This window comes from Indicator indicator, chromosome 6 (genome assembly GCF_027791375.1).
Source record: "Indicator indicator isolate 239-I01 chromosome 6, UM_Iind_1.1, whole genome shotgun sequence".
Lineage (NCBI taxonomy): Eukaryota > Metazoa > Chordata > Aves > Piciformes > Indicatoridae > Indicator > Indicator indicator.
Window position 1 is genome coordinate 22125765 of NC_072015.1, and position 23814 is coordinate 22149578.

At 37.2% G+C, this 23814-nt stretch overlaps 1 protein-coding gene across 1 annotated transcript in view; it reads left to right on the plus strand.

Annotated features, from left to right (window-relative positions):
- Positions 1–23814, plus strand: part of ABCA13 (ATP binding cassette subfamily A member 13) — a 181546-nt gene that overhangs the window by 31038 nt on the left and 126694 nt on the right. The window contains exons 12-18 of the mRNA XM_054381689.1: positions 5547–10118; positions 10546–10652; positions 13202–13320; positions 14447–14619; positions 16396–16472; positions 17049–17170; positions 19707–19901. Coding sequence (XP_054237664.1) covers positions 5547–10118; positions 10546–10652; positions 13202–13320; positions 14447–14619; positions 16396–16472; positions 17049–17170; positions 19707–19901 — 5365 coding nt within the window. The remainder of the gene's footprint in view (positions 1–5546; positions 10119–10545; positions 10653–13201; positions 13321–14446; positions 14620–16395; positions 16473–17048; positions 17171–19706; positions 19902–23814) is intronic.

Below are 23814 nucleotides of genomic sequence, written 5' to 3' on the forward strand. Positions count from 1 at the left end.
GAATCAAATGGTACCCTGACCTGGATCCTCCACGGCTGGTGCACGTTACAAACAGGGGATTACTGCCTAGGGGTATGGGACTTGTTACAGAAAACAGGGAAATAATGTTTTGAGATTGTACAAGACTTAGAGTTGTATGCTTGGAGGAAGAGCCAAAGGCCCCTGCCTTTGTTTGGGGAGAAACAAGTATGGGAAAATAGAAATAAGATGTTTACAAGGGCCTGTAGCGATAGGATGAGAGACAATGGTTTTAAATTAGAGAAGAGTAGATTTAGTTTGGGTGTTAGGAACAAGTTCTTTACCATGAGGGTGGTGGAACACTGGAACAGGTCGCCCAGGGAGGTAGTTGAGGCCCCGTTGTGGTAGGTTGAAATTACCCTCCAACTAATTTGGAGAACTACCCCAAAAATAAGTCATCAGACTGGCTCAGTTTGGAAGCAAATAAAGCTATATTTACAAGCAAATTAAAATCTAGAAATATGCAATGCAATGATTATGTACAAAATGTGCAATATATGTATATTTACAATTTATAAACAACACAGAAGCTCCTCAGCCCCCCCTGGATGGATGCAGGGGACACATTCACCTCCTCCCCAACTCCCTTCCTCCTTCCTGTTACCTCATACAGTAGTCAAAACAGAGATACCCTGGCAAGGCCATGGAAGAGAGAGAGAGAAGTTGCAAGCAGAAGCAAGAGAAGAAGAAAACAGAGAAAGAACTGTTTATGCCACTAGTCTATATCCCCATTGGCAAACCAATGAATTATTACTATTTTTCTTTTGTATTCAATGGTAATTACTTTCAGTCTTTGCAGTCAGGAATTAGGCTAAATTTCCCCCTTCAAATGGTAACACCCCATCCTTGGAGATGTTCAAGATCAGGCTCGACAAGAGTCTGAGCACCTGATCTAGTTGAGGATGTCCCTGCTTACTGCATGGGGGTTGGACTAGATGACCTTTGGAGTTGGGACTTGCAGCAGACTGCTTGGTCAGTGTTCTTGCCTGGTAATGCTGTGCATCTGAGCATTACAGGCTGATCTGCTTTCTATCAAAGCTCCATTTCTTTTTCCTGGGTACAAACTTTCTATTTTGTGTGCATGTATGTATGTGTGGTGCTCTCAATGCATCAACTCAGTTCAGACCATGGAACATATAGGGGCTCATACCAACAACTGGAAAGAATGGACTGAGTGAAACCAAGTACCAGCAAATGGAGCAGGATCTGTGTGTCCATGGTGCCAGAAACTAGAGTGAGCAAGGGTGAGCATATCAGTGTGTAATCACTAGATTATGTTGGACTGGGATAGCTGAAGGTGAGTGAGGTGGCCTGTGAGCTGGGGAGGTGTGCACTGCTATGACAGCGAGGAGTTGTCAGCTGTTGGAGGAACCAGGAGGTACAGAGCAATACCAGAGAAACTATGGGTATCAGAGTTGACTGAGAGACCTGTCTGTCTACATCCTATGTCTGAGGCAGCTGGGGAGAGCTGAGGGACCAGGCCCATCTGGAGTGCTGGATGAATTGAGTGTGCAAGAGCAGTTATTGCAGGCATACACACTGTGTATGGGCAAGTACATCTATCTGTACCAGAAGCTGGAGCAGGGCTGAAACCTTAAAGGCTCATATACACATGAGCCAGCAATTGAGGAGGGTGACAGGGATCCAGGGGCAGCTTCTGGACAGAGGTATTTAAGCCCAGCTGTAAATGGCCATTTGTGTGCATGCAGATGCTGCATGCGTTGGTCTGTGTTCGTTTGTGTGGTCAGCCATGTGCACAGAGTTATGGCAACCTCATCTGTGGAGGGCTACTTGATTTGGCAACTCCCTTACATGACCTGGTAACATTTTTGTGGTTGTTTTTTATTTGAGAAGATTAATTTTGCTCGGGAGCTTAAGGAACTAGGCCACTTTTCCATATTTCAGAGTAATTTGATGCCTAAATCAACAGTTACATATGGAAAGAGTCTGAGTTTAATTACAGCATTCATAGATGGAAGCCCCCACAAGACTTCATTTTCCTTTCCTGGAAATCAAAAAAGCTCACTGAAGTAGTTAGAGTTACTCTGATATAAACTGTGGTAGAAGATAGCTCATGCTTTTGCTGGTGTGAAAAGACTGATCTCTTCTTTCTGTCTGGTCTTAGTGGCCCTTTTTCAGTGGTGGTGCAGGAGAGGAGCAGTCTTTGCTCCTTGGAAGTACATATTTTCAGCAAAATGATAAGAGCTTTGAGTAAGGATGTAATCTAAAACAGTGTGGAACATTTATATCTCTGTAACTGCTGTATTTCTACATCATATAGTGCACAATTTTATTTTCCTGGTGCTTCCTACTGTACTGCCTGTGAATTACTCTGTATATTAAATATTTTCTTTCTGGGGTGTGTTTGGGAAATATCTTACAGAAGCTTTACATAGCCTGGAAAAACTGATTCCATTTTCCCAAAGAGATGGATTAATTCATCTAGACATCACAAAGCTCTTTGTGGAGCTAAAACAGGTATGTTGTTACTTAATGTTTGTGTACTGATTTGCATAAAATTGCAGAGGCTCATGTTGGATGATAAAAAGTACTTACTAAAGTAGTGTTCCACTTTTTATTCAGCAGCATTTTTGGTCCAGCTTTCCTTTGTATGTTTTTATCTTTTGACATGTGATTTTGAGGATTAATATGGAATACGAATTAAATCTGTACCCTCACCCTGAGTTCATTTTTAAAGTGACAGTATATTAATGAAATTTTAGATGTTGATGAAAAATGCTTCCTATGCGTGCAATGACGTGCTTACAATGTTTGAGAAGACCCTGAGACTTCCACAGAGCTCAGATGAGACTGACATTTTAGCAGTATATGTGTGTCTTGGCAATGGCTCAGGGGTGACCTTCAAACTGAGTAACCGGATCCAGTCACTAAATGAATCTGTAAGTATTTCTGATTTTTTTTCACACTTAAAGCTTGCAGTGCCTTACTTATATTGCTATTAAAAAGAAAGAAATTAGCAGAAGTTATAGTGTACTACTTAGTGTTTTCTGTTAATAAATGGTTTATTTATTATTTAAAATGATTGAAATATGATTGGGGGCAGGGCACAAGTGGTTCTATGGAGACTCTTGGGTAGATGTGATATTTTAGACATGCTACAGGTTGCTGTGGCTTCTAGAAAAAATTGAGAAGGTTTGAAAGACTCCTTCTTTATTCCATCTTATGTTGGATTTAAATGTCAACAGTAGTGCAAATTTAAGAAGCAGGCCGAAATCTCAGATGCGTTTCCCTTTTACTGATTTCAAATATTACTTTCTTTATTGTGAAAGCTCCTGCTTCTGCAGAGAGTAACTCAGGGACAACAAAGCCTGCCAGATTCAATAATGGATGATTATTTGGGATGGCAAGAAATAGAAGAACAACTAACAAAAAATTATGCTTATTATTGTGATATTGATAATTTGCTGATCACAGAGGTACCATCTGAAGAGGCTATCCATTTCAGGTCTTGTCAGGAACAGCTGCTCTTCTCACTGTATGTATCTTGTATATCTTTTTATGTATGTCATGTATGTCTTTTTATACATAAAGATGCTGATTGATACCAGCCTGTTATAAGGTAACTGCAAGTTATCAGTAACTGCATAGAATAAAATGTTAAATACCTGTGGGGTTTTTTTTTACCGTAGTAGTATTTTTTAGAGTAAGAATGGAAACAGACTGAGGATAGGCAGGTATCTAGGATCTAAAAACCTATTCTCCCTTTTTGTCTTCTCACATTCAAACATTTTCTGCTATTTCTCAGCCTGTTTTCTGATACATACATCTCTGTTACTGTGCTGCTCAAGGCACTTGAAAACTTGGCCCAGAAAGACTCCTGGAAGATGCAGGAAACCATTATAGAGGTGGTAGTTGGAAAGTGCGCCAAGAGGTGTATTGCAGCCTCAAATTGCTTTCTGAACACATCATGTAGTCACCATTGCTCTGTTTTGGCAGAAAATCCTTTCATCTTTTCATTAAGTGGTCATTTGCAATGACTCAATAAGTACTGATCTCAAGCTTTAACAGAGTATATTAGAGAAAAATCCCTGTATAAATAAAGTGCTTTAAAATAGGATTGGATTTTATTTCTCTTGCTTGGCAGTATAAAGCATGAGCATAATGCGTTAAATGTGAAGTTGCATTTATACTGGATAGATGTCCTAGGTCACAAATTTAAACATGCATAGAGGACAACTATGACATTACTGATGTGTATGAGAAACTTGACAGAGGAGTTTGCTATTGCAGCAATAAAATTATCACCTCTAAGCTTTCAAGTATCCGTTAGAAATTTCAGAAGCTGAACTGGCAGCAGGGAATAAATCCACAGATACTAATAACATCTTAGACATTACAAAAATTATGTAATTTTTTTGTCCCTTTTGCTGTTGGTTGATTGCCTACCCTCCTCCAATGTTTCTCTTGTGGAACAACTTCAGATTAATTGTTGAGTGATGCCTCTATTGTTAAGAGGTATTAACTATTTAACATGCTGTACTGATGATCACAGCTGTTAATAGATAAGAATACTTTCTAAATTACATTTCTGGACTTTGAACTTTGTTTTTCATTATGCTGCTATTTAAGTTTTTGCTAAATCATTCCTTTGTTTAGCATATCAAATGGAAATAACCACTGTCAAGGAAGTGAAAGATGATGAATCAAAAGTTTATAAATGGCAAAATTTGAATACTTCCTCCGCTATTAGACAGCTTATGTTGTGCTTTTCCTTCAAGCAGAATGTGACTGAGACCTTAGCAGCTTTATCAATACTGTTTCTAGAATCAAAGAACTTCTGGTTTGGGTTTTCAAAATATCAGATACTCTTGATATCTCGAATGTTCAGTCAGTTTTTTGGTATTCTTTCCCAACTTTGTTACAAAGATCAATATGGACGCATTTGCTAAGGCAAGGATTTGGATTTGGTCCTAAACACTGTTTCTAGAGTATGCACTATTTTGTCCACACATTATTATTAACAAAAGCACCTGACTTATTTGGGTTTTCTTTGCCATGCATGCAGGGGTATTTCTCTGACTTTGAATAGTTCTTTTTTCTCCACCCCTCCTCCCCGCCAATGATTGACATCTTGGTTTCTCTGCTGTAGACGCTATTCCAGTAATTGACACAGAAATTCCTTGACAAAGCTTTTCAATGACTTGTGTAGTTCTGCTTTTTAACTATGAAAGAAAAACATTAAGGAGAAGATCTTTTCAACCTGAGACCTTTGCATTGGAATGCTTAAAGATGTTTGACTTTGTGACTTAGAAGCTTGATAATTATGGATAAATGCACGCTTTAACCTTGCTTCCTACATTCAGATTTTGATTTAAATGTGGCTGTGCCTATTCAGTGATTTTTGTCATGTTTTTGAAAACCAAAATGATTGTAATATGTATTTCAGAATTTGTGGTGATTAATTCGTGACTGAAACTATATTCTAGAATTATAAACTATGTATTTAACTAATTCTTGTCTGCCTGATAAGTAACTAACAAGAAAAAAAATCATGCTTATTTTTTCAGGATTTTGGCATCTTTCAAAGAGTTTTTCAACAGAGAAGAAAACTTAAGGATATCTGAAAAAGAAATGGATCATATTTTTCTTCTTCTAGAGGTTGTTGAATATATTATAATGTTTGATTTCTCAGGTTCTTCAAATCAGTCTCTAATTGAAAATATATTGAATAATACAATTATATGGATGAGAAATTTTGCTGAGGGGAAGGAATCTGCCACCAATTTCTCACTTGCAGTTTCTGAAATCCATAATGAGCTACACAAAAATTTCCAGCTTCTTCAGAGATTATGGATGAAAGAGAAGACAGAATTTTTCTGGCATATAGTAAATATTGTATTATCTGAACTTGATTCTGGACTCTCTCCTCTGAGGCAAGTGGAAGAGGAGAAGATATTTGAGGCCTTATCCAGAATTGTATTATCCATTACAGAAAACAAAATCCATAATAGGAGTATGCTATTACTTCAAAATATCCTGACTGACTGGCTCGAGTTAAAAGTTGCTGCTTTGAAGTATCATGTGCTGAGTAAAACCTCCTCTTCATTTCTCTCAAATGTAACTTTTATATATAAAATACAACAATTAGAAGAAATTGTGCATGATTTCTTCAAAAAATTAAATGGTACTAGTGTGGCCTTGCTTGTTCCAACACTTTTCTCTCTGTATCAGAATGGTGATCTGATCTTAAATTCTGAGAGTAATAGCACTTTGTTAGCATTTCTTTATGAGATTTCAGAAGGTGTTTCATCTTATCAAGTATGGCATGAATTCCAGAATAGGGATCAGGTTTTTGATTTTCTGTCTGAAACATTTTATCTTTTCTGGAACTTCACCAGTAAATCTCTTTGTGAAAAGTTACTAATCATCTACAACTACACAGAGTTTCAGGCCCAGTCTCTTTCAGAAAAAGGGAAAAAAGAGATGCAAGTTGTCTATAGCACTCTGAGCAGCCTTAAAACTTTGTTTGTAGATGAAGAACTTCAAACAGCTGCCTTGTGTTATTCGGAAGAATTTCTTGTTCTTTCCCCAAATTGCCTGGTAAATAATGGGTGCACTGATTTTAATGTATCAAACATTACTTCTGTAGATCATTCAAAGGAGCTCTACAACTTATTTCTTCCACTGGACAGTGTTCTGTCTAATATAACAAACTTGGGAGATAAGATAACTGTGCCTTCTGCTTTGCGTTGCACTTTTACATGGCTTCAAACCTGGACAGAGATTTTTGAAGAAGCATCCAAAATCTTAAACTTGAATTCAACTTTTTTTGTCTGTCTAAGAAATGATTTGGCAAATCTTTCAGAAAATCTTTTAAATGGAACTCATGATGAACTGTGCAATAATACAGCCATGATTATGGCTGAAGCTACAACAATAGCAATGAAACTATTGAAAAGCATATTTGACTTAAATGACTGGAAAGATTTTGAAGTTTTCCTTGCTAATCTTCAAAGCATATTTAACAATGCAGCTGATGCCACAGGCTTACTTAAAAGTAACAGTTCAGAAAGTGTAGAAATGATGTCAGTCATGATAACTGAATTGCAGAAATCAATACTGAAGGTTGTTAATGGAGAGCTTTTGAACTCTTGGCTTGAAACTTTCATTTCAGAAGGATCTAAGGGAGAAGATACTGGTGTATTTTCTATTGGAAATTCCCTTTTTACTATTTTGAAGGTCTCCCAAAAGGAACTTGGAACCATTTTCACTGAGATAAAAGACACAACTGCTTTCTTTTTTCAAGAAAAATATATGGTTTGTATCAGCATTTTCCAGAACATAACCAAGATAATTTTGGACAATACTCTGAAAGACATAACACATTCACAAAGAAATTTTTCCCATCTTCTTAATTCCTTTGTAAACTTTCATAGTACAGTGGAAGAAATAGAAGACTGTAACCAATGGATACATGGATTAAGTAATCTTGCTGAAAAATACAAGTCACATTCTCACTTTGAAAATACAAAACATATTTTATTTCTACTGAAGTCTCTTGGAAATATTGAGACAGATACTAAGCTAATAAACACGATGGACTTTGTTAATTTGATTTTTAATTTGATACTCCCTGAATGTTCCCTGGCTGGTTCTGATGCAATTTGTGTAAATGTTTATTTCAATATTATAGCAAAAACTTTAAAATTTATTCTTCCTGAATTTTATGTAAAAGATGATATTAGTGTGCTTGAATTTATTTTTACACTTTTAAATAACTCTGGAGAACAAATACAAATGGTTGTTAGTGACTTAGTGAGGCACTCATTGCAGGCATTGAATAAGACTCATTTTAATCAGTCACTCCATGGATTTAACAGGACTTCAAGGATGTTCCTTAATCCTTTCCACCATGTTCAGCTTCTGTCAACAGAACTTTTTGCAGAAATTCAAGCTCTTCTGAAAAATAAAACTTTTGAAATCCAAGAAAATAACTCCTCTCATTTGGATATTGAGATTGATTATTTCTTGCATGAGAAAAATGTCAGTTTGTTGATGGAGTTCTTTCAATATGTGATTAGTAAAGTTAACTCAGATTTGCAGGGTGAACAGAAAATATTTCTCCAGAAACTGATAGAAAGAGCAGCTCTGAATATTGAACTGGTAAGGAAGGCACTTAAAATTTTCAAGTCCTCTAGATTTACTGGCTTTCCATTAAGAGATAAAGAGTTTCTAAAGCATATGGTAGCCTTGGTGCAAAATATGAAGAACATGGATGTTGAATTCTTGATAAGTCAATTCAAACAAGTCCAGAGGACCCTAGATAATTTCTTTAAAAACACCAAACCTTTGTATATTGAGAACTCCGAGTTAGGAAAGTTAACAGAATGGTGGGATGCTTTTGAGAACAATTTGTGTAATTGGAATCTGACTGGCTTATGGCAAATAGCAAGACTCTTTGAACAAGATGAGTTCTACGATGCAGAAGAGATGTTCCGTCTGCTCCTTGACGTTGTCAGCCTTATAGACAGATTAGCTCATGAAAACATCACAGAAGCACTGACTGAAGTATATGCTTTCATACTGACTCAGGAAGAAAAAATGCCAATGTTTACTGAAAAGGAGTTCTCTAATCAAGTAGAAGGTCTTTTAATGTTACTGAACACACTGACAGATACGCCATATAAACCTGCAGAGGTCTCAATTTGTTTTTCTGCAGCATTCTGCTGGACTTCCGCAACAGCAACACCCCAGAGTGATCCCACCTTAAAACCTTGTGACTTTGTTTTTAGCAATTCTACTCTTAGTTACGAAGCAGTCTTTGAAGTTATTAACGAGCTGAAAATCATCACACTGAAGGATAGTTCCTCATGCACTGTGGAAGACATTCAGATGGATATCACTCACAATCTGACTTGCTTTTTTCAGCAGATCCAGGAATGGAACTCTATTCTTCTGAAGTTTTCTGAGCTTCGTCATGTAAATGGCTCTGTTCTCAAAGAGCTGACAGATTTTTGGAATGAGCTATCCCTTTACACAGTACCACTGCAGGTGAATAATACATATTCAATCAATTGTTCCTCCACACCAAAGAGACAAGTGGCTTTACAAATTGTAGGAACACTAGGAAGTATGCCAGTAGCAGAAATGGAGATGGCCAAAGGTGTTCTTGAACAGCTGGATGATCTTTATGGTGACCTAAATTGGAACAGGCATTCAAGAACATCACTTATAAAGACTGTTCTTAGTAATGTTAAGAATATGACCAGTGAAATTTCTGGACTCTTGGATACAGAAGCTGTCCTTTCTTTTCTTTCTCTAGTTCAGCCTTTAATGATGCTGTCTTCCCTTGGAAACCAGACATACTCAATGCTTATGATATTATCAACTTTAAATGGAAACAGTAATATATCTGATAACTTTGAGAACTTCTGGTTTCCCATAGTTACAAGCATAGAAGATTTATTGGTGGATTTTAATGTTGGACACATAGTTGCAGTGATAGACCAAGAGTTGCAATTACTAAGGTTAGCCACTGGACAGTCCCCTTCAATGGCTCTTGATGTTCCACTACAGCAGTTTAATACATCATCTGTTGATGACATGTTGAGAAATTTTGAAGACATGCAAGAGATTGTGAACAGCTTTCTATGTGAGTGTAACAGTAAAAATTATTCTAAAATAATGTATACCATAATTCTCCTTATGGCTAATGAAAATTTATCAAATGACCTACTGCTAATCATCGAAGACTTTATTGACTTCATGGAACTATACCAAAATAAATCTAGAAGAGATGACAGTCATATATTTGTTCAGGGTCATCTTAGAGAAAAAATAAATAATACTCATTCTGCTAATTCAATTTTGCTAAACAGTTTACTTCATATAATTGCTGATCTTGCTGTTATAGAAGAAGCTCTGAACACAAAGAATAGTGAGCTTCAGATATCTGACATCATTGATTCATTTTTTGATAATGTACAATATAGACAAGTTTTTACTCAGTCCCAAAACAGAACTCTGGAGATCATGCAAGAGATGTTGCAAATGTTATTTCAATCTACCGCAGAACATGGCAGGAACAAAACAACCTTCTTGCTAAAGGATTTGCATATGGATATAATGGCAGAAATGAGGTGAGCATTTTCTACGTATACATTTTGACGGACCAGCTGAGCAACAGCATGCTAAAGTCGATGTGTTGTCAGCTCAGTATATGCTGTGGGTTCTGCATATTTCTGAAGCTGTTAAGATTTTGCTTATTTTGCTAAGGTACTTTCTAGCTCTCCTAAGTTCTTAAGAAAGCTGGTGACTTGCTACCTTGATAAAAACCCCTGGTGTTTTTTTTCTTTTGTGTTTTTTTTTTTTTTTTTTTTAGTGTGGAAGTATTATGTTCTGATTTTGAAACAGTTCAGACAAATCTATTAATTGTTAATACCTTAATGTAATTGTTAATACCTTACATGGTCCACTAAAGATTGCAACTGAACATAGTGACTTGTTAAAAATTTTCTGAGGTACAGTTTTTGTGAAAATGATGCATTCTTTTTAATCTTTCTACAGATCATCTAATATCTGCAAGATTCTTCAGAAACATTTAGACCCTACTAGTGTCCTACTATTTCAGAAGTTGCAGTTTACCATTTTGAATCTTCTTAACATTTTTTCAGGTTGGTTACCACAACAGTGACTGCATGAATCACTGTATGTGTTAATGCTATAATATTAAGCCTTTACTCCAAGCAACCTTTTATAAAATAATTTAATTTGGGTGAGGCCAAGCAAGGCAAGCATAGTGATGCTTGAAAATTAAACCAACAGAAGCACAGGAAAATATTTGATGCAGATCATATAAAGTGGTGATTTCTTTCTGGAGTGGTCACGTTGAGTCAAAATATCAGTGGAAGCAGGAGATCTTGCAGCTCCTCTTCTTTCATTTTTAGCTGTGTGCTCTTTCCATTTCTCCTGGACTTTGACACAGGAAGACCTCTTCCTGGTTTTTTTTTTTTTTTTAATTTGACTTGCAAATACAGCAGAAGACTGTATATATATTTGGGTTTTGACTTAACTTTTTTAACTTGATATTATTCTGCCAGGCTGCTGATCTCAGTCAAGTCACAGGTGTTTTTTAGATAAGCCAGAATTGCCAACAAAACAGAGCTGACAGAAAGGAAAACTGAGGTAATTGTATAAAGGAAGTGTTACCTCCCACTTCTGGCCATGCTGAACCAAAGGATTGCTAACTGTAGCTGAATACCTTCATCTTCAACTAACTGTTCAAATTTTCGTGTTAGGCTTGTTTTATTCTTTGCATATAGTCTCCTAAGATGAAAGCTTTAAGAAAGGCTCTGTATTGACGTAAGGGTGTAATTTAATTTTATGTTTTCCTCGGGGAAACCAAGGAAAACTTGTCAGACTTCATATTTTAACCCAACTGTGCACAGAATTTGTTTTCAAAGAGCAATTAGGAGGCAGTAACCTGCCATTCTAGAGCAAGGGATAAGATAAGTAATGATTTATACCTACTTAATTTTCAAACAAAACATAAAATGTAATGACAACACATTTCTGACTAGCTTCTCAAATCTCTTGTGATCTGTGTAGTTCCTGAAGAATAAGTGATTCTGAAAACGTGTTTCGGTTTCCTGGGATGTGTCTTTGACCTCATGTAATGGATTGAGCCACATCACATATCTGACACTATTATGAGTAATGGTGGCAACATGACAGAAAATGGGTGTTGCTGGAATAACACTTGTGAGATGTTTGTGGAGTGAAGGCTTGGATCTCTCTTTTTCTTGTTTAGTTTTCTTGTGCAGTGGTTTCCTGTATGGATCTTGGTCAAGTATTTTTTTCCCCTTTTTTTCCTTTCCCCTGTTTCTTTCAGTATAATCCAATACCTCTGCAGTAGAGTAGTAAATCATTTTGAGTAACTGAAGCTCTCCACTTTCCTTTTTTTTTTTTTTCACTTTCCCACCAGTGGGGAAGAGGAGGGGAGCAGGAGACGGGAGAAGGAGGAGTGGGTGGCAGATTGGAGAAAAGCAGTTGGGTTAACCTTTGACATTCCTTTAGGAATTCCTTAGGTGATCACTAAAACTCATTCACCCTTCAACAGCCCCAAGCTGGGCACTAAAAAGGATTGCACCAAAAGAGACAGGAGAAAGAAAAAAAAAATTACTTGACCAAAATTTGTACAGGAAACCTCTGCATGAAAAACAAAACTGGAAAGAGAGACCAGCTCCCACCCCATGAACATCTGGTGAATGTTATTCCAGTAACACCCATTTCTGTCATGTTGCCAACACTGCTCAGGATGTCGAATATATGATGCAGCTGAAACCATTACACCTCTATTTATTGAAAGAACTGAGATTAAGGAGCTAAAGTTTTGTCATTGTTATTTCAATACTCTGGTCAGAGGGGTGTTTCTTGATTTGGTTTACATTACTGAGTTGCATTCTATTACTTCTGTGAGAAAAGTTTGATTGCTTTAGAAGCAGTGGTGAATATTTATGATTCTTCCTTCCTGACTTTATCAAGCAAATGTAAAGGAACAAACAGGGGAAAAAATGAATGTGATACCTTCATAAACCAGGATTCAACTGTCAAGCCCAAATTCTTCCTTCTATGCTATGTGCAAACTTAGTACAGACAGGGACGTAGGGGCTGTGGGCTTGTGTACAAACTTCTCTGTGGAGGATCAGATGATGAATATCCCTTGTGTAGATTCTTTATCCTTAGATATGCAAAAAGTCAGTGTAATGCTATTAACCTCCCCTTGAAGCTAGATTTTGAAACTTACTACTTGCTGGAGGATTGGTAGTATCTTGATGTCTCCAAATTGAAATAGGATCAGGGAGTAAGCCTGAGGAGGAGATAGATGTGACTAACATAAACAGCTTCTCAAAGTTATGCTTTCTTGCTTACACAGGGCAAAAATGAAGTTTTCCTCTCTGGTTCTGTAGCATACATTGCTGTTTTTATTATTGATCAGGAAAGTGTAATGGAGAAGAGTAATGGAAATTTAATTAAAGTGTCTTGCATTGTGCAATGATAAATAAATTTAGCCAGAAATATTCCTCACTGCCTTAACACATACAACTTTCTTTGCTTTTAAAAACTTTTCTTCCCCTAACATTATTTGGTTATTTTGTTTTATCTGATTACAGTAATTTATTTACTTTTCCAACTGATTAAATCTGGACATTTTCTGTTACAGAAGTCCCAGCTGCCAGTGACAACCTTTTTTGTGTTGTTACAAAGTGTAAAGATGGATTCGTGAGTCACTTACTTCTCTCTTTCATTGAAGGAATCACTCTGGTTCAGGATCGTTATCAGGTCTGAGTGGTTTCCACGCCTAAAAGTGTTTTTTAAAATGTGCATTAAACTTTGGAAATGAATGGAAATTTTTTTTTTTCCTGCTGTAAGAATGTCCATTTTTAATTCCTTTAAATTTTGTGATACTGCTAATTTAATGAATCAGACTACATTTACACTTCATATCTTCACAGTAACAGCTGTAAAATCAAGCTGTATTATGAACTCCTTGATCAGATTCATTCAAGATTAAGTAGCAATTGTGGTTACCAATTGGTGTCAATCTGTTTTTCTTTAGCAGTGCAAGAAATTACCAGCAGGAGAGACTACCATTTGGCATTTAAAGACTCATCCAGAATCAGAAGCAGGCCTTTAGATACCACCCACGTGTGTGCACACAGACAAAATACTGAATTCAAGCTTTAAGTATAGAATTTGCCTCCTCTTAGTAAAATACCTCTTCTAGTTTGTCTGCCTGCACATGTTGCTGATATGAACAGCAACGTTAAGCTAAACAGACATCAGAGGCATCACTCATGTCAAAGTAGACTTTTGTGGAACAAATACATTTCTGTAGTCACCACTATTCCATGATCTATTTATGAAAATATTAAAAAAACCCATGCGAATTCAGAAATGTGAATACTCAGGAGAAGAGACAGAAAGGAATACTACACAAGGCATAATGTAAGAAAAACTTTGGATATGGTTATCAAGGTATTTTGGTTTGCTGAATGGAAACTGATGCTATTTACAAAAAAAATTTTTTTTTTTTGGAAAAAGATAAACATCATCATCTTAAAATAAGAAAAAACCCAAACCAAACCAAAACAGCAAACCCCCCCCAACCCTATGCAAAAACCCAATAGAAAATATAATTTCAATGAATTTGAATGAAATTTTTGACATTTCTGTTAATGAAGGAATCTCCTTGATAATCTAGATCAAGTTCACAATTATTAGTATACAGAACTTTAATTTTTAAAAATTCTTTGATTCCTGAAGACCTCTTGCCCAGTTTCAGTTGCAAATACACTGAGTGAAAGACCTTACCCCTAAGGTATGCTGTTTCAAGCTATTTCTTGTTATTATATGTTATTGCGTAATGCCATGAATTTGCTAACTATATTATCATTGTGTTTTGCAGGATATTGAAAGAATGTGGCCTGCTTTCAACAGTGGGGATTGTGAGAGTAGGGCATTTATAAACCAAAAACTTTTCAGTACTTTAGAGACCTTCCTGGGAACCTTGAAGAAAACCAGCAATGACAGCTGTGAATGTCAACTAATGTTGGAACACATCCAGAGACAACTGCAAATGTAAAGCCTTTTACATTTTGGTACCCTAAGCAGTTCTTGATAGAGATGTTTGTGCACATGTCTGTATTTACAGGTGAAATACTGTTAGAGTCTCTTTAAACATTTTTTTTTGTTTATCTGAAGATTGAGGGGATACAATGCACAAATTAAGTAATTCAGCAAAATCTGGATATTTCTAAATGTGCTTACAGTTTTGCTGAGCACTTGCAGGAAATCTTGCTGTTCCACAAGGATAAAGCTTTGAACCGCAGATTTTCAATTTTCCATTACCTCAGCTCAAAATTTTGATACCTTAATTTTTTATTTAAAGCATTTTGCTATGACCCTGTTATCTCAACATCTGGATATCTTTTGCAAAACATTAAATATTAGGTCAGTTTATCAGCTCAAATGGTCAGAAACACAGAATGGTATTTGTAAACTGATAAGCTTATTGTAAACTGACAGGGAATGAGAAGCTCAATATGAGCCACCAGTGTGCACTTGCAGCCCAGAAAGCAAACTACATCCTGGACTGCATCATGAGAAGTGTGGTCAGCAGGTCAAGAGGGGTGATTCTCCCCCTCTACACTGCTCTTGTGAGACCCCACCTGGAGTACTGCGTCCAGTTCTGGAGTACATATTACAAGAAAGATATGGATATGCTGGAACATGTCCAGAGAAGGGCCATGAGGATGATCAGAAGGCTGGAGCACCTCTCCTATGAGGACAGGCTGAGAGAGTTTGGGCTATTCAGTCTGGAGCAGAGAAGGCTGCAAGGAGACCTTATTGTGGCCTTCCAGTATCTGAAGGGGCCTACAAGAAAGCTGGGGAGGGACTTTTTAGGGTGTCAAGCAGTGATAGGAATAGGGGGAACGTATCCAAGCTAGAGGAAGGTAGATTTAGGTTAGACATTAGAAAGAATTTCTTCACCATAAGGGTGGTGAGACACTGGAACAGGTTACCCAGGTGGTGGAAGCCCCATCCCTGGATGTTTTTAAGGATGTGGCTCTAGGCAACCTGTTCTAATGGAAAGTGTCCCTGCCCATGGCAGGGGGGTTGGAAATGGATGATCCTTGACGTCCCTTCCAATCCTGACAATTCTGTGATTCAACATCAAGTAATTTTGAGATATTTCCTGCTAACCTGAGGAAAATTAGTAGATTTTAAGTAAGTGAATAAAACTGTTACTAAAGAGCATTTCAAACTTCCTGCCAGTTAGAAGTTGTCCTTGTTTGACTGTTGTATTGTTTTTCTAATGGGAGTGAAAGGTCTCTGTGAATTCTAGTAATAACACAGAAGAATTTGAGCTTAAATGCTGCTCCTAAGGACCATAGACTGATGTCCAGTTTTTGAATAGTAAATAATATCTGATGTGTCTATACTCTATATTACTTAAATTACAATTAGATAGATTTTATTGTTCCTGAACTGCAGTGCTTTGTGTCTCTAGGTTTTAAAAATATGTGTTCAGTAAGAAACATGTGGATAAGGCATAGTTAGATCTCTGAACTAGACCTGCCTAGCTACTGTTTGCTGAAACACTTGACCATCATGTAAAGATTTCTACATTTGCTGTGTCATTTAGGCATGAAATATGATGATCCCTGCACCACATAAATAGAGCACGAGAAGGACTGTAGAGATGCTTATTGCATGCAGAGCGTGTGCACAGATAACATAATGTGACCCTTATGCCTCATTTAGGGACTTTCCCTATTCATGTTATTCTTTATATACATAGTAATATCAATGACTTAGTTCTTATAATTTGTGAAACTTAGGCTCTCCTTTCAGGGTGGCTGAAAATTTGGAGCTACATTTCTCAGAAAACCCAGCAACAGCTTTTCTCAACAATTTGAATCTTTTGAATGGTGGGTTCCAATGTTCTTTACTTTTTTTGCAAATTACTGCTGTGTAATTTCATAGAACAATAACTGTTTCATTGTGTTTCAGGCATTACAGGGATAATGCTTACAGAGACTACTGTTTTAATTCAATACATTTTCTTTGTACACATGCACATAGGTGTGCTTGATTTTTGCACAGGACAGCATAGTTTACACTGTCAGAGCCCGTCCAATAAGATGTAGGGATTTATTAGAAAGAAGAGTGGAAGAAGAAAATCTAGAAGGACTAAAGGCTGCTTCACTAATTTCAGATGTTCTCATAACACAGGGATGTGGGAAAACCTGAGCTATTATATTATAATGCAAACAAATGTACAAGCCCTTCAAGTCTGCCAGGAAGACCTTTAAATTTGAAGTATAAGTGAATTACATAATAGGAAGTTTTTGTGTCCTTTACCATCCCTCAGAATAATTGTTGTGAAAATGACACAGTCTATGGGCAAATTAATTAAGGAGATTGGTACTGTTGACAGTATTTTGATCTTAAACATGGCTTTCAAAAGAAACAATTATATGATTCTACAATTTTCTTCTTTCCAGATGTAAAAGTCAAAGAGTGTGTGCAGAATCTTACTCAGTTAAGACTGGACATTGCTTCTTCTGTCAATGTTTCTGAAGAAACTATTAGTACCATCTTGGAAGCCAGTATCTCTCATTCAAAGGTAAAAGATTGAAAAGAGATATTAAATTAATGTGTCAACTTATAGCCTGATGTTGCAACTGAAATTGAACACATGACCTTGTTTGTGTGGAATCTTATATTTTCACTTGTCACTTCTAGAATATTTTAGGACTTCATAATAATAATGTAAAGCATTAAGGTATCAGTTTATAGTAGCACTGGTCTTCTGTTCTAAATGACACTACATTGCTATTTTCATCAATGTTTTACCTCTGTTTTGACACAGGATTTGAACTTTACTATCTTGGTGTGCTTTTCACTCTTTTTACATTATCCTACCAGTGTCTTGCCTTACCTCCACTTTATGTATCTGTTGTCTCTTGAATTTTTTCTGTAGGGTTAATTGTGTAAATTTTCTGAGTGAAGAAATGTGTATGTTATCACTGTCGTTTTCTGTGATGCCATTGATGAGTAGAAATAATTTAAAATTCCACCTAACCTAGAGGTTCTCTCTCCTTTAATGTTTCTATGACTGAAAAGAGTCAAGGGGTACATTTTGTATAAACTCACCAGGTCAGCTAAGCAGTCACGTCATGTCACTGATGCTCCACTTACAGAAGCAGTTGCAAGTTTTGTACATGAAAAGTGTGGCTATCGAATTGACAATTTAGACAGTTATAACTACTCATAGATGATTTGGTCTTTTGCTTCTTTGGCAGTGTGACTGCCTTTATTGTTATCTCATTATTTTGATGCCAGTAAATGCTAACGAGAGAATTAATCTGGAAGTAATTCGGTTAAATGGGATTCGGTGCACCTTTGATCTTTTGGAATAATAATAATGCTAATTGAATTGTATTTTCAAATTATTTTATTTCTTGCATTTTTGTTTGTTTGTTTGTTTTGCCAAAGTCCTATGTAGAGTTTAGATATATGTACATATATCAAATTTGCATATCTACACTGAATATTTTGTGTGCTTCAGTGTTTAACTCTTCCCCCAGTCCAGCTGGAACTTTAAAGCCTATATCTCTTACTGATTACACAAGACACACAAGTACTTTTTGAAGTTGTATTTTAGGCATGTCCATTATGTTAATGGCACATACAGCCACTGTCTGATATCCCTAAAAATAGCAGCAGGACCTCTGCAGTCCTACATTTCTGTGATTGTATACTTCTGTTGTGCTTGTGTCTGGGATGGTAAGAGTAAGGCTGTAAGCGGTTTGTGCTTACTGCGCTTACCCCTAATTTCTGCCACAGTATTATGCTCTGGCCATGTTCATTGCCATGTGATTAAGTGTATTGAAACTGCTCAAAAACCGTAACCTGAAGATTGTAAGCATCCATTTACTGAACATAGGAGTTTGAATTAGCTCTGGTACTCACAAAGCTGCAACAAAACTTCAAAGTGAGTTAATCAGAGGGGACTGAAATGGTGATATTCCTATGGGGTATGAGATGATAAATTTTGAATTGTATCACAGAGTCAAATTTCCTTCACAACGCAAAGTACAAGTCAGTATACTTTATTCTGCCAACTTAATTATATTTATATTCATGTTATTCCTTGTACATGCACCAAAAAAGCGAATATTTAAATGTACAGAAAATCCTCTGGAATTACAAAAGGAAAATTCTATTCCAGAATAAAAAATTAAAAGTCAAGTGATTAAGTTGAAAATTAAAATGGTCATAGGAATTAAAGGCTAAATTTGCATGCGTTGACCAATTTTGGCTCCTAATTTGCTTTTTCTTGTGATTCCCTCACTAAAGTACTGTTACTGAGTACAGATACATTCAGTAGAGGCAGTACAGACAGAATGTGTCCTGAGGAATATGACATAGCTCTGAGTACTGTATTTTTGGCTCCTACAGGCTCTGAACTTGTAATTTGTCTGGACTGACATTTGCTTTCCTTCAGGCATTTCAGAAGAAAGAGTAGCTATGAACTCCTGAGATATCTGGGCTGCAAGCATTTGTCTTTTGATGGGACACTAATGTAGGAAGAAATAAACTGTCATTATCCAAATAATTTTTATTTTAGTCTCTCCCATGGTCTGCTTAGGCATTTGTCCCTTTATCCACTAACACACAAAAACATTTCAAGAGAGTGTTGAACTGAGAAGTGTGAGCTGACTTAGGTTAAACATTGTGCCATACAGGCATCCCCTAATGTTACATTTCTGTGTTCTCAGAAAGAAAGAAGGTTCACATTGTTTGATTTTAGTGATCCATACCTCTAGATTTTGATCTGTAGATGTTTTTGGAATAAAGATATGTATCTACTGGAATGGGTATGATCTGCATTGTATGAGTTCTCATAGTGTGAATCACTGACCCGTGCACAAATGAAAGCAAATCTTTATAAGAAATATATTTCATCTTTTTATATGTATATAGAATAAAAAGTAAGAACATACTAATGTGATACAGAGTGGCATAACTAATTATTTCAGGTCTGTTGATGACTGCAAATTGTCATGTTCCTCTGACATGAATTCTCACATTACTGACTATAAAAGGAGTTGATGCATTTCAGAGATTTTTTTTTTAATACGCATACATTTTCATAGGTCTTTCACAGTGCCTTTGTGGTAGCTTTAACTGGAAGATGTGATGAAGAAGTGCTTAGCTTGATGTTAAACCTACCTGAACACAGTAAAACTTCCCTGGTAGTGGAAGAATTATGTTCTTTACCAGCACTGGACTTGTACACCACGTTTGTACTGATTATACAGAATTTGAATTTACGTTATATCATGTACAAGGTAAGATGCAAAAGACCCAAACATTCAGTTCCTAGTTTTACTTTTTGCAGGTGGTCTAAGCATGCAAGTAGATAAATAAATAATTCTATTATTTCTTCATATGTTCTTACTCTGTGGAAGATTTTTTTGTCTTCATTTAGGTTCACAAAGCAAACACAAGACTTGAAGAATAGGGTTGGTTCATGCTGATGTGTTCCATTTCTTGATTCCTCAGGAAAACTATCACCCAGGAGTTAATTATGAAAGCTTCATAGAAAATGCAAGAAGTCATAGATGTAGTTTTATTAATCTTTAGCAGAGTGTGCAGTTCATGCAGGTGATCACTTCTAAATTGTGTGTAGAAGACTAATGTGGCATCATCATAACTAAAACAAGCATAGGAGCTCATGTGACAAGAATTACAAATCTATTTTATAGGAAAAATTCATAACACTCCAGAATGCATTTTATTTGCTGTAGAAATCATGTTGTCAGTGTGCTGGTTTGAGGCCTGCCAGAACATCTATTGCCCCGAAAGGGACAAAAGAATGACACACGCAAACGGATTGGAGAGTGATGGAAAAAGTTTAAATGGAAAAGCGATTGGTGAAAATACAGAAAACTACAAACTACAAAGCATAGTGGAAAAGAACATCCTAAAGCATACAGAACCCCCTCACAGAATTCCCAAAAGCTTCCCAGTCCTCCCTTCTTCTCACCTGAGGGTCTACCCAATCCCTCAGGGCTCTCCCTTCCCCCCCCTCCTACTGCTAGGCAAGTCTCAGGCTGGCCAGGTCTGAGACTGCCCCCCCTCCATTCTCCTCCTGGCATTAGGCCTAGACAGGCCTAAGAGGCCTTGAGGATACTCCCCCGGCATTACCCGATAAGAGAGAGCATCTCCCATGGGAGCAGAGGGAAGAAAGAGGAAGAGAATGACTCTGCAGATGGCCTTATAGGGCGCAGGATTTATGGGTAGAAATATGCCATTTCCTGTGTCCACCCCTCTGGGTGGGCACCCACAACACCAGAGGTGTATCTCATGTAGCAGTGGCAGGGGGCATCCAGCCTAAACTGCCACAGTCAGTTCAGGTGGGTCCTTCAGGAAGAAGCTTGTCCAGCTCTCACGATGAGTCTTTTTTAAGGGCAAACCTATATTTCACACCACCAGAGGATAAACACCTCTAACAAGAATAGTACAGTGCCAATACAATAATGAAGGGAATGCAGAATTAGCTGTACAACTGTAGATAATCTGGGATCTTGTGTGGGGTTTCATTGAGATAATGTACTTGTTATAGTAAAAGCTTTGGGTGGAATTTCTGAGAGTTAGCAGATGTTTATTTCAGTTCTTTGGGGGATGATTGATTTACAGAACATAAAATGTTGTAAATAGAAATAGTTGAATCACAGAATGGTAGGGGTTTGAAAGGACCTTCAGTGACCATCTAGATCACCCTCCCCTCTAAATTAGGTTTGCCTAGAGCAGGTTGCACAGGAATTCATCCAGGTGGGTTTTGAAGGTCTCTAGAGAAGGGAACTCCACAACCTTTCTGGACGGCCTGCTCTAGTGCTGTGTCAACCTCAAAGTAAAAAATGTTTTCCTTATGCTTATGTGGGACCTTCTGTATTCTCGTTTATGCCCATTGGCCCTTGTCCTATCATGGGCACCACTGAAAAGAGCCTATCCCATTCCTCTCGACACCTGCCCTTTAGGTATTTATAAGTGTTGATAAGATCCCCTCTTGGTGTGCTGTTCTCTAGGCTAAAGAGCTCCAGATCTTTCAGCCTGTCCTTGTGAGAGAGGTATTCTAGTCCCCTAGTCATCTTTGTAGTCTTCCATTCAACTCTCTCCAGTAGTTTGCTGTCTCTCTTGTATTGGGGAACCCAGACCTGGATACAATACTCCAGGTGATTCCTCACCAGGGCAGAGTTGAAAGGGCAGAGAACCTCCCTTGGGCTGCTGGCCACACTTTTCTTAACGTGCCCCAAGACACCATTGGTGGTCTTGGCCACAAAGGCACATTGCTGACTCACAGTGAACTTGCCCACCAGGACTCCCAGGTTCTCCGCAGAGCTGCTTTCCACCAGGTCAGCCCCTAACCTGTACTCATGCATGGGGTTATTCCTGCCCTGTTGTAGGGACTCTACACTTGCCCTTGATGAATTTAATGAGATTAATCTCTGGCCAACAATCTGTCCAGGTCTTGCTGAATTTCAGCACAGATTTCTGTTGTGGCATCCACTCCTCCCAGATTTGTGTTATCAGCAAGCTTGCTGAGAGTACACTCCATCCCTTCACTGAGTTCATTGAAGATACTGAAAAAAAAACTGAACCCAGTACTGATCCCTGGGGAACACCATTAGCTACAAGCCTCCAACTAGACTATGCACCATTGATCACAACACTCTGAGCTCTGTCATTCAGCCAGTTCTGAATCCAGTTCACTGTCCACTCATCTAACACATACTTCCTAAGCTTGCCTATGAGAACATTATGGGACACAGAGTCAAAAAGTTAGCTGAAGTTGAAGTAGACAACATCCACTGCTCGCCCCACACTGACCTAGCTAGTCATGCAATCATAGACGATTATCACATTAGTCAAGCATGGTTTCCTCTTCATGAATCAGTGCTTGTTACTCCTAATACTCTTTTTATCCCTCCATAGACTTAGAGATAACCTCATGAATGAGCTGTTTCATCACCCTTTCCAGGTGTGGAGATGAGGCTGACTGGCCTTATAGTTTCCCAGTTATAACGCTGGGAGGAAGAATATTTTGTTCTAATGTCATAGATACCAGGTTATATTCTGGGTGCTGCATGCACAGTTAAACAGGTTGGCCACACACTTTTTAAAACCATGATGATTTCCCAGAATAGGTTAAGATACTAGACGGAAAAGAAAAGATTTCTGCTTTCTGAATTATTAGTCAACATAAAGGAGGTCAAAAAAATAAACCCAAAATTATTAGTGCTTATTCTGATGGGGTTTTCTATTCAACACTACTGAAGCATAATGAATTCCTAACAAAGAATAAAAAATGTTGTCAGCTCATCTTAAATCATTATGGAAGTTCTGCTCATTTTTAAACTGAATAAGATTATTTTGCTGCTTGTTTGATTTTTTTTTTTTTTAATGTGTAAGAGCAGGTAAGAGCTGAGAAGGAAATTAAGCACAGACATTATTATAGCAGGAAGTCAAATAAAACTGGATAAAATAAAGATAATTGGAGGAAGCAGAAGAAAGTATATAATGAGATTATATTTTTATTATCATGCGTAGGCAGGTTACCATAAATCAGTCTGCATTGTCATATCATCTAAATAGCCTATAAAAGCAAAGGAAATAAGAGGGAAACTTCATAATGCCAAAAATGCATGTTGGAATCAGCAAACAGCCAATTGAACTTCAGTCAAGTAGGGAATGAAGGGCACAGAATTATTTCAGGTAAAAGGCAGTGCACATGAAAAATCCAAAGGGAGAAATAATGTGACAGGAAAGTTTGTTGTCTGATAAGTTTCCTAAGGCAACTAAAGTGGCTCCTAGATTTAATTTAACTTGATTTCTTTTTAAAATATTAAACTGTTGCATTGAGCATCTTGAACCTGCTGAAGAAGTTAATTTACAGTGAATTCCAAAAAAGCAGGATGTTGCAAATCTCATTAGCATCTTGGGCAGAAGATCCCTCTTCAACTTGGTGGATATAAACATGTTCTCTGAATTTCAATTCCTGATTTGCCATAGACCAGAGAATTTTTCTTTAGCTGAATTTGAGAATAAATGGAGAGTTATACTAGAAGGTTTGTTAAACATGGTTTGCAGAAACATGTATAATCAGTTTTAGAAAAAGATTGAATAATCTTGAGTGTTTCATTGAAACATTAAAATTTGTGTCTAATTGGAATTTATTATGATCTTTCATTCTTTTCCAAG